The 12516-nt window shown below is 38.9% G+C and overlaps 1 protein-coding gene across 50 annotated transcripts in view; it reads right to left on the reverse strand.

Moving 5' to 3' along the window:
- ANK2 (ankyrin 2) overlaps positions 1-12516 on the reverse strand; it is a 607793-nt gene that overhangs the window by 347043 nt on the left and 248234 nt on the right. For 28 of the 50 annotated variants that reach the window (XM_084973143.1, XM_084973121.1, XM_084973106.1 and 25 more), the window contains exon 1: positions 8156-8318. The exons of the other annotated variants lie outside the window; for them this stretch is intronic. In XM_084973143.1, coding sequence (XP_084829269.1) covers positions 8156-8239 — 84 coding nt within the window. In that variant the 5' untranslated portion in view covers positions 8240-8318. Of the gene's footprint in view, positions 1-8155; positions 8319-12516 lie in introns of those variants that run through there. 50 annotated transcript variants of the gene reach the window in all.

Consider the following 12516-nt stretch of genomic DNA (forward strand, 5'->3'; position numbering starts at 1 on the left):
GTAGGCCAGTGGCTACAGCTCCCATTCGACCTCTAGCTTGGGAACCTCCCTATGCCATGGGTGCAACCCTAAAAAAGACAACAACAAAAAAAGAATCTGAAAATGCAACAAGACCCAGCTACTGGGAATGAACTCAAAGTATGACAATACACAAAGTGGGCTAACATACAACAGATATAATGATAACCAAAAGAGAAAAGCCATTTGCAGCTAATATGTCAAGTCTTAGAAATTCCTATATAAGTGTTCCAGGTAATTACAGCTCTAGGTTAACCAGATGCAGTAAAGGCAGAGGTTGATTATTTGGATAATTTCAAAAGGGTTCCTGTTAGATTGAGATGCCTTGTTAATTTGGAGACTGACTTATTGGAATTTACTACTGACTACAGAAATAATGTATAAACACAAATATATACGGGGCAAGGCTTCATAGATGAGTGATTAGAGAGAGAGATGCTCTAGGAAAAGGACATAGAATAATCCCGCATATAAGATGGATATCAAAATGAAGGCCTAGAACTGACCAAGGCTCATAAGGTTGTGTCAGGGAGAGTTCATCCACAAAGTTTATCACTGTGAACTATAACAGATATCTCAAGAGTTTCCTAATCTTTAATATGATTTATAATTATATGACTGAAGAGGCCCTATCTGGATTGCCTTGTATCCCCTTCCTTCATCCTCAAGTATTAGCTGAAATTCAAGGCTCAGGACTATTGCTCACCCACTCAGATGGCTTAATGTTTTAACAAAATCACGCTGATCACCTGCCCTCTGCAGGCCCCTGCAGAATTTATTTGGGGCAGTGCAGAATCCAGTAATTATTACTTACAATACTTGTAGATATCATATAATACTTAATGTTTTTCTGGATTACACTTTATTTTGGTGGAGGATAGAAAAGTCTGTTCAATCAGATTATAAACTCTGTGAGGGTATCAATTGTTGACTTCTAGCCCAGCAATGCCATAGAAGCTACTTCAGTGCTATTCACCTAGTAAACCAATACCAAATTGTTGAATTAAACAAGGTTTCCTATGTGTCAGGAAGAAGCATCTAAATTAAATTGAGGTAAACAAATTGATTCTTAGAAATTGAAGCTCATTAAGCAAATGCTACAAATCAAGATCTTTGTCTTAATGAGCACAAACACAAATTAGTGGGAGAAGAAGATGATAATTGTCTGTGAGTTACTAGAAAAACATAATAAAAACCAGGTCTGATAACTAAGTAGAAGTGTACTCTCTAGATTTAGGAGTATCATTAACTAGAACATTTCCTACCATCTTCCTCCAGCTTTTTTCTTTTTTTTCTCCTTTTTCTTTTTAGGGCCATACCTGTAGCATATGGAAATTCCCAGGCTTGGGGTTAAATCAGAGCTATAGTTGCCAGCCTGTGCCACAGCCACAGCAATGTCAGATCCAAGCCATGTCTGCAACCTGCAACACTGGATCCTTAACCCACTGAGCGAGGCCAGGGATCAAACCAGCATCCTCGTGGATACTAGCCAGGATCGTTACCACTGAGCCACGATGGGAACTCCTTCCTCCAGCTTTTAAAAATGGACACTTCCTAAAAGTTGGCAGGTATTAATGGATTTCAAAGAAAAAAAATACTACATCATACTTCATCTCAAGTATAAACTATAAAATAGGGTTTTTTTTCCTATCAAAAGATTGTCACATTTGGTAGCAATCTCAATTCTACCCTTCTAAAATAAAAGGAAATTGAGATGCCAAGTTTATTTGTTGTGATGAACCCTGCCAGTGCCCACTGAGATAAAAATAGGCAGTGGTTTTGTTTCTGTTACCAACAGGATTTAGAACAGAATACAAGCAGGAAAGAAAGAAAGCTGTAGACGCATTTATAATTTAGTATGCTCTGCATCAGGACAAGACAGTAACAAATACAGATTCAAAATCTTAATTCTCTTTCAATATGCAATCACTTGACGCTTTAGAAACTTTATCAAGAAGGAAAAAGAAACCTCAAGCACTTCAGAAAAGAGTTTATGAAAAAGAGCCTTCCATGGAACAGTTACTGAGAATATCATACTAACAAATGTCCCTCAAGAGAATAATTAGAAAATTGTGAAAGTAGGATCAGCCTTTTATGCTGGCTTCATTTAACAGGCCTAAGCCGCATGAAGATATCTGTTTACTTCTTTTGTTGTCCCGCTCATTTTCATAGATTTTTTTTCATTTTTTAAAGTTTTATTGAAATACAGTCGATTTTTGCTGTACGACAAAGTGGCCCAGCCATCCATGCACGGACATCCATTCTTTCCCAGATTTCTTTCCCATATAGACCATCACAGAATATTGGGTAGAGCTCCCTGTGCTATACAGCAGGTCCCCGTGGGCCACTCATTCCATATACCAATGTATGCATAGGCCAATCCACTTTCATGGGTTTTCAAAGTCCACTACGATGTCCATATAAACTGAAAGAGACATATCACAAAATGTAATGGAAGCAAAAGAAGGGACCTGAGAAGTCCTGCTTGGGAGAATATTATCGACAGCCAGGAAGGAAATCCCCTTTGTGTGTTATTTCTAGAGATTCACATGGGCATCTTGGAGAATGTGATCAACTGGTGAAAGACAAGAAGCAACATTGGGGGGAAAATCTGGAGGACATCTGAGCAGAAGATGAAGCTATAGATCTTAGAAATTTTCCTAGAGACACAGGAATAGCTTAGCACAGAATCACCTAGCATCTGGTTTCCATGAGAGAAATGGTTCAAAATACATCATGTGTTGATTGGTTGGGGAAATATCCTCATTTCTCCAACACCATCTCTACATAAAGTCTCTGAGCCTCCAGTTCCTCACTTATGAAACTGGGATAACAACATGTAATAGGGGTTATTTTGAAGATTAAATGAGATGGTGGAAGCAATTCCAGGTTCTAGATGTAGGATAAGAATAAGACGGGGAGGGGGGGGATGCTTCTTCTTTTCTTGTGTCATTGCTATTTCTATCTAGACTTAAAAGAAACAAATGCCAGAGCCAAGGAGCAATCGAACACATCTAATTGGAATTAGAGATTCTTCTTTCTAAAATAACTTGACTTCAAGCCTGCTGACCACATTCTAAAGCAATGGTTCTAAACTCTAGCACACATAAATAAAGAGTGGGGCACCTATTAAAAATCGCTCAAGGTGATGAAGCAGGTCTGAAGTGGGTCCTAAGAAGTTTATTATTCTATCAGGCAACCCAGGTAATTCTGGTAGTTATGACCAGCAGAAAAGAACTTCACTCTAAAAAAATATTTTAGGATTAATATCTAGCTATGACTTACATATGAATTAGTGAAAAAAATCAGTCTCATGAAGGTGGGGTGAAGAAGATGGGAACAGAGAAACAGACACAAAAAGAAAATCACAGGATACCAGGTTATAAGGGATTTTTCCATCCAATAAAAAAAATTTGTATCACCTCTGACAGATGGTCATTTTAAAAACCCTCGGTGATGGGGAATTGCTGTCTTCTGGCAACACATGCTATTTTGGGTATAAATTGATGTAAAATAAAGGGTCAATCATAAGTTTTTAGAAAACTGAAGAAACTGGGGATATTATTCAGGATAAATTATACATTAAAAGACTTTTTAGACTAAATTGGAAAAGATAAGGCACCAACTAAATTCAAAATTCATTTAACTACAAGACAACTTGGACATCCAAATGTTGGATCTGCTACCTGATTCCATTAAAAAAAAAAATCCATACTTTGGTGGCTGTTGTAAAAATAAACCTTTCACTATGTCTCTCATTCACATCTCAATGGTGCAACATCTCAATCACACATCTGGTGCCACTTTCATCTCCCCACTTAGGCAGTGTGGCAAGTCAACAGCAACAAAATTATATAAAACCAAAACATTTTTGCAATTTTCATAAATTTTAAAATAATGCTCCAGGTCAAAACTTCTTAAGTGAATATAAGGTATCCTACAAAACCATTTTAAATTACTACTCTGTTAAAAACCATAGCACATATTTATATTTTAATCTTTATATCATTATTCTACCAAATGAGGAAAAGAGGTATTAAGCCATTTAATTATTTACTTGTTTTGGAAGAAATCACCAAGCCTGGTGGTTTCAGATGGCTCTGTCATGTGTGATTGATATTTGGGCATTTCCATCATCATTTATGCAAATTACCAAAGGTTCCTGCAGCCTCTTCTAGCGCAAATCCACTGCCATGACATTGATATAAAATTGGGAAGTAGGGGGTGCTGCACACGAATACAGGTCTGGATTCTTTCAATCTAATCTGCCAAAATGTTTTGTGGAATAAGAAATTTTTATAGAGTTGTCTAGGATTTAGAAGAGGCTAAAAACCCACCCTGATACATTTCACACAGGTACCCTATGCAATGCTTCCTTTTAATCTGGGATGCTAGAGTGATTCATATGTCTTCTTCTCCAGTGAACCATCACTAGAATCTTAGTCCCCAATCTGCACCTTAAATAATATGTATTTGTGTGAAATAACTGGACCTTAAGAAAACTATTTTGTTGAAGTATTAGATGAAAAGTTTCTATGACTTTTTTTTTTATTCTAGTATCAATAATACTCTGATTCATGTTCCTTGGACTCTAAAGAGCATCCGGTAATAAACAAATCTGTCTCTCTCTCCAAAATTATTTTTGTGTGTACGCTTGAGAAAGAGAAAAGCAGTCAATAACATCCAGGAGCTGACCTATTACGATCAGCCTGGACCTTGGTGTTCTCCTGCTGAATGTAACTCATTTCTCAGAACATCAACATCAGACCAGCCCTCTCTGTGACCAGGATGGAGAGGAACCAAAAATGGCACCACTCCCTTATTACGTCTACACACAGACAAAATATGAACATCGTCTAAGCCACAAAATACCAGGTATCCCCCTCTTGCTGACTGAGAGGGTGCCACTTCTTTACTGACTACAGATGTAGTCTGCCCTCCCAGAGGTAAGATTTATTGGACTGCACAGTCACAAACCTGTTCCTGCTTTCTAAGAGCACACAACTCAGAGTAAGCCCCCACTTTCTTGTACCCTCTCCCAAATCACTCATTTAAAGCCCAACTCTTATGAGTCGCTTCTATTTTGTGATGTGCATCCTCCCTCACTGCAGTGACTCGTGACCCCAACACATCCAACCAGAGATGTGTTCCCGGTTGTCTCTGTATGGGGGGCATTGAAGCTCAATTACTGAAGCCAGAATATTCTTAAGCAAAGCTAAAAGAATTTCTATCTTCCAGATACTCACCAAAATTCTAATATTAAATAAGCTCCTTGAGTTTATGTTCTCACATTGTGGGTTTTATTGTAAGGGACGATTTAGTTCTGTCCCTCAGAAGAATTGCTTTTGTCAAGTGTAGAATAAACAAGTGGATTATGGCTCATCTGTTAAATATTTACCCAAAGAGGAGGAATGTTTCCCAAAAATGTGATTCAACGTGTTAGATCAACACCCAGGCCACAGTAGGCCTGGTGGTCCATAATCCTGGATACTTACACAGAATCATACAGTGGATTCGGTTTGAGCCTCTAGTAGAAAAACAGATAATTGAATTCAAGTAAAATGGCATTGACTCTGCTCCAATTCTTGCTTTTCTCAGATTTCACCCTTATTAGGGATGCTTATCTCTTGATTATTATTTCCTCATCAAGGCACATTTAATGGTCTATTAAATTTATTCAAGAGAGGGGGATGTCTGGTGTTTTCTGACTTGGACAATTTAGAAGTTTCTAAATATGAAAATTTAAGTTGCCTGCTGTGCAAAAGATGTGAAGCAGGAATCTAAAGACCTAGGGTACATTTATGTAAATCTCAATCATTTGCATGAGACACAAAGTTTCCAATTACAGCATATAATTTTGTCTGAATATAGGATATAACTTTTGATGTTTTGAAAAACGACTAACAGCATTTGCAAAGTACCAATAGCATATTTTGCCCCTCCCAAAAATATAGATAGACTTTCCTTTACATGATTTATTCCAATAAATAATTTCTGTTAAAGAGAACAGCAACAATACGTAAAAGTTACTGTGATAAACTATATATTAAATACTGCTCAAAGAATTTTATACACATTATTTCTAATTCTCACAAAATACCAAAAGGTATACACAACTATTCACAGATGAGAACCTGGATCAGAGAAATTAAGTGATAGTCTCCAAACACACAACATTAAAGGACAGAGTTAAGATTCAAACCCACTTACGTCTGACTTGCCAAACTGAAGGATATGTGTGTGTGTGAAATTACTTTTTAGGTGAAATTACTTTTAAAACTCAAAATTCACCGTGTTTAGCAGTTCATTTAATATAGGTCTCCTAATGTATACACAAACATAAGCACTCATTCAAAACTTGCCACTAATTGCTATCATACTGACTGCGTTTGGAAAAGAATTTATTCCTAAAATAAATATATTTAAGAAAATGGAGCTTGAAAAATACTATAGTTATCACATATGATGACTTTGTCTTCTCTACTTCTTCAGATACTTTACGATAGCTTTGGTCCTGGAATTTAGCATCACCACTCAGAGCTTAAAATCTTCTTGAGATACATTCTCCACCCCTTTAATAGTTTGGAGTATATTGTTTCCAATACAGCACAGAGACTGCAGAGAGAAATTTAGAGGATTTTGAAATCATATTGTGAATTCAAGCAAAAATTCCCCTTTTCTTTCTTTTTCCCTGTCTCTCACTCTCATTCTCTTTTTTAATGGTATTTTTTTTAATGTTGATCAATTAGCTAACACTCTATGAAAATGCCCTCCAGGGCTGGAGGACCCAGAATCCTTAGATACAAAAGGACATTCTACCAATGTTCCTGCCTGCCCTGAATTATCCTCTTGCCTTCATCAGATTGCATCACTGTCTTCATGCTATTATTTAAAAATTGTCATATGTGGGCATGCTCATTTTTATCAAATTACATGGCATTGTACACATGCACCAATCCCTTGTTTGCTAATATAATGAATTTTTTTAAATATCAGAGGTTTTGAATTATTTTGAATTTTTTAGAGTATGAGACATTTAATACATCAGAGACCTATCGTTTTGAAGCACAATGCAATTTCAACATAACCACAATAAAAAATACTCACTTGTTCATGATACTTATTTTCCACATCTGTTCATTCAAAACCCAAAACCATCTAGCATTGGAAATCATTTACATTAGAATCCTAGATCCCACCCACATTATTGACTCAGGAAATAAATGGATTTTAGGAGACTTTATTTAAAAGGCATCTCTATCAGAGGTGGGGCTCAAAGAGCTGCAACAGTTTACCACGAGTCAGGCCATAAAGAAAGAAGTGCTGGCACTGGGTGGGGCCGAATAGTTTGCATCTTTTCCCACTGTTTCTCACTGGTATCATTTCCATGAAAACCAAGGGTGTGGGAATGTATGCCAGGGTAAGAAATCCTACGGGTGGCTTTGTGTGCCCAACACCCTACCCCATAATATCTTCAGCTGTTTATCTTAATCAATGAAAGAGCTATCACATTAATGTCTGGGAAAACTGCAGAGGAGCTAAGCAAACCAAAGAAATATCATGCTGGGGATCATATTTCTCCTGTCACAACAGTCTTTTCTCCTTAGGAAGAATACACTTAGCATGCAACCAAAAGGCATTTGCTGTCTAGCCATCTCAAGATCATCACAGAGCAAACACATCTGGCCCCAAATCTTCCCTTGGCTTCCCAATCCACCTGGCTTAACATTTCCTTTTAAACTCACCCATTCTAAAAATAAAATGACTCTCTCAGTACCCAGTTAGCAGCAGAAGCATCCATCAGTGGCCACAATCCTCAGTAATCCACTTGCCGAATACACCTTATCTCTGCTCACTTCACCATGCTCCAGTCAACATATCCATTATGAAACGTGGTCTCTTTCCTATTCTCAAAAAGCAGCAGTTTGCACCTGCCTTTTTAAAAAGCGACGCTTGACACCGTTATAGTCTATAGCTACTCATAACATTCCACGGTTTCTATAGCTCATCGATATCACACACACATATACTCTCTCTCTCATACACACACACACACACACACACACACACACACACACAGACGCATCTATGTACATACATACAGACCATACAGACATGCCTAATTCCAGCAATTTACCTTCTTGGGTCTTTTTCTTCTCTGACTACTGCCATTGAACTTCTCTCCACTGTCGCTTTTCTGAGCTGCATCTTCGTTCATCATTTTGAACAGTTTGGGAAGAAAATAGCTCTGCCATTAAACCCTGCCGCCTGTACAGACCACTAGCGAGTATGCACTTACTGGAGGAAAGCAGGAGGAGGAGGAGGGGTGGGGAAGGGGCGCGCACTGGGAGGGTGAGGACGGTGACGTTGCCATGGCAGCAGCTGCCACAACTGTTTATCTGACTGCATTGTTAAATCTGATTCAACCAATTACCATCAGGGACTGGTTACAATGAAGAAAGCCTTGGGAAAAAAAAAAAAAAAAAAGAAGCCAGGGACAAAAATGATTTGGGGACTCTGCTGGTTGCTTTTTGACACACCCGCAATTCAATCAGCTCTCAACCCCCACACAAAACCTGCACTTCATTTTCTTCCTACAGGTACTTCAACACAGAACAGACACAATGCATAATGAGAAAACTGTAACATCCTTGAATGTGTCTCAAACTGAAGAGGTACATTTTAGCCAGTGAAGAGGCTACTCCAGAAAGAGGATTAACTCTTAATGTCCTTTAGTGTCCTAAGGTAAATGTAAGAAAGTTACATTTTTAAGATCTCATTTCCTCCATTCCAAATGATAATCTTTCAAGCCTCAGCTCAAGCGTGACTTCTGTTATGAAGCCTTGAGTACAGACTTCCTGGCAACCAGGTAACACAAACCACTCCCTCCTCTGTGCCTCCTCTTTCCACTGAATTCTTCTGACAGAGCACCTGTAACACTGTGGCGCGACTGCACGTCTACCCAGCTGTCTACTCTTGACAGACCAGGGGCTTCTTAAAGCCAGAGATACTGAGTGTGTGTGTGTGTGTGTGTGTGTGTGTGTATTTGGGTTGGGGGAGATCCTTGAATTTCCTCGAACCAAGCATGATGCAATGACACATTAAAGGCAGGTAATCAAGTTTTGTTGAACATAGAAGTAAGACACTATGGGTGATACAAATAGAAGAAAGTTGTGGAGTTAAAACATTGTATAACTGATCCTACCAATCTTCTTAACCTGATTCTAGTGACTGATGAATAAAACACAGTTCCTGCTCTCAAGGAGCTTATAAAGTTCCAGGATTCTGCTTGATAAGAAAGGAAATTAGGGCTGTTTTTGTAACAAGAAACCCAATTTCATCTATTTACACATGTTAAGTGGTGGCTTCAACAAGAGCCCAGCATGCTTTGTACAAATACACACATGCACACACTAAACACTCATCCATATTCCTAGCAAACAAACTCAAAGTATAACACACAGGATACTTAAATGTAAAAACAGAGTAAGGCTTAAACCAAGGAGATTTGATAGATAGATAGATAGATAGATAGACTTTGAAAATTGAAGGTGCCTATATAAATATGTTATTGCTATTGCTATTATTACAAATACAGGTCATTTTCAACTCAGAAAAGTCTACCTTAAAAATGTTTCTTACATGAAAATGGCTAACAAAATTAAGAACACCGGTTTGATCCCTGGCCTTGCTCAGTGGGTTAAGGATCCAGTGTTGTCATGAGCTGTGGTGTAGGTTGCAGACACGGCTCCCATCCTGAGTTGCTGTGGCTGTGGTGTAGGCCGGCAGCTGTAGCTCTGATTGGAACCCCAGCCTGGGAACCTCCACATGCCATGGGTGCGGCCCTAAAAAGACAAAAGACAAAAACAAAAACAAAAACAAAAAAAAACACACACACCTTTCTTACCTGAAAATGGCTAACAAAATTGAGAAGTCATCTTTCCAGGAAACACAGCAAGAAAGACACTCACCTTTTCTCCCCAGTGCTATTAGGATTGCCTTTCTCTCCGGCTTATAACCCCCAAGGCCTTGCCACTTCAGCTTCTGGAATCCACCCCTCTCACTCCCTCCACCCTCCCTCTGCTTGGGCAGACCCTGCCCTGCCTCATATCCCACAGACAGGACAGAAGCAAATGCTTTCTTTTTCCCTCAACAAGACCCTGCAGGAACATCTACAAAAGCCTCAAAAAGCTCAACTGCCCTGTTGTCAGAGCCCTCACTCAAATTCCCCATGACCTCCTCCCCTTCCTCCAGCCAGCCCCTCACCCAGCCCCTTACAATATTCCCTCACTTGCTCAACCTGTCTTAGGAGCACCCTCAGCCTGGAGACTGGGTTAATTTACTCAATAAATATGTCCTGAACACCTACCACAAGCTAGGAACTGAGCACTAGGCACACTGCCCTAACCGCTGGGATGGTGTAGTGAACAAAATATGCAACGTTTTCTGCAACCATGGTGCTTATATTCTAACAAGGGAACTAGACATTAAACAAAAATAAGAGCAGTAAGGGCTATGGGGTTGGGGGAGTAGGATAAGGAGTGATAGGGACAGATGCTAATTTATTTATTCATTTGTTTATTTGGGGGCCACTCCCATGACATGCAGAAGTTCCCTGGACCAGGAACTGAACCCCCACAACCCCCCCAGCAGTGACAATGCCAAATTCTTAACCACACTAGGCCACCAGGGCACTCCGACTGATGCTATTTTAGATAAGGTGCCTAGGCAAGCTCTCTAGAAACCTGAAGCAATTATATGGAGGAAGAATATTCCAGGCAAAGAGAAAAGCAGTTCACAGGTCCTGAAAGGGGAATTTTTTTTTTTTTTTTATCAAATACATTAGCAAACCAATGACATGGCAAAAGAGAAAAAGAGCGGAAAAAGGAAAACTTTGCCAGCATCTGGATCTCCAGGACAGATGTGTTACTAACACCTTCATTCTCATTTGATGCCAGAATGTTTTTCAGTCAATGGTTTTGATAGCCCGAGGAGGAGCCCAATCATTGTTTTTATGTCACTTCTGCAAAGTAAATCGCAAACAGGTGAACTTCGTATTTGACAACTTTATGAATTAGCAATTTCTGGTTAGGTTTGGATAGTCTCTCCTAACAGTGCCTTCTTTGTCAATATCCAAATATATAACCCATGGCTTAGACACTCGGACGCAGGTCTCCGATGTTGACAGTGGAGCTACAAACTCCTGGCTGCTGCTTCTGAAAAGTAAACTTTTATACAATGTACTTTCTTTACAGAGTGAATGTACTGCACACACACTAGACCAGAATACCACAGAGGTAAGCACCCATATTCAAACTGTAAAATAAAAATCTCAGCAAGTAGATAAATAGGTGCTAGCAGTAGTTTAGTCATTATAGCATTAGAAGATACAATTTATTTATTTATTTACTTATCTATTTCTTTATTTATCTTTTTAGGGTCACACCCACGGCATATGGAGGTTCCCAGGCTAGGGGTTGAATTGGAGCTATACCGCTGGCCTACACCACAGTTCACAGCAACACTGGATCCTTAACCCACTGAGTGAGACCAGGGATCAAACCTGCATCCTCATGGATGCTAGTCACATTCGTTTCCACTGAGCCACAATGGGAACTCCTAGAAGGTACAATTTATACATGCAGAGATTGACAATAGGTTGTAGTGTTGTGAGCATTTGGGTTTCTCTTTGAAGCTTTCAATCAATTTCTCTGTGCCTTCTTACTGGGCATTCCTCTTCTGTCCTCAGAGAGTAGTCTTTAGCCGGCATGTGTCCAACCAGAAGCTAAGCTCCTGAAGGGCAGGATTAGTGTTTATCTTCTCATCCCGTATGGAACCTAACGCATTGTGTGACATATAATAGGGGCCCCAGGCTTATTTTTAAATGCAATAAGGAAACATTTTAAATATTTACCATGAGTTTATATTTATGGTTAAACTTTTAATGGGTAAAGTCTCCATTTATTTGATGATTTTGCATACCTTCTGACATCTGGGAGAGCTATGCTGTAGCATTTCAATACAATTTTTAAAGATATTTGAGAAACTGGAGTTGCTGCTGCAGATAAAATAGCAGTCATGACAGTACCTTACATTTTAAAGCATTTTATAATTTACATAATTTTTAGCCCCACAATGGAAGATCCATGAAGGCTTGAGATCTGTGCTCACTGACATATCCCAAGTACTTATAACAATACTGGCACATGACAGATACTCAAATATTTAGTGACTTTATGGGATTCTTACAACCACACTGGGAAAAGGTCAACATCAAGCATAGTACAGGAAGGGAAAAAAAAAAAAACTGAGGTAGAAAGCAGTTTTGGTGACTTTCCCAGGATAACAAGGTTGATAAGCTGCAGAACTAATGTTCTTCTGATTCTAAAGACACTGTTCATTGTTGTTGTTGTTGTTGTTGTTTTTATTAAATCATGGCCAGCTTCAGTGAAGAGCAGCCACTTAATAAAGTGCAGTAAGATGGGCAAAAGCCAAGAT

The sequence above is a fragment of the Sus scrofa genome, chromosome 8 (assembly GCF_054392235.1).
Source record: "Sus scrofa isolate SSC_HxYL_T2T_F1_AM1 chromosome 8, Sscrofa_HxYL_maternal_Yorkshire_Landrace_v2.0, whole genome shotgun sequence".
Classification (NCBI taxonomy): domain Eukaryota; kingdom Metazoa; phylum Chordata; class Mammalia; order Artiodactyla; family Suidae; genus Sus; species Sus scrofa.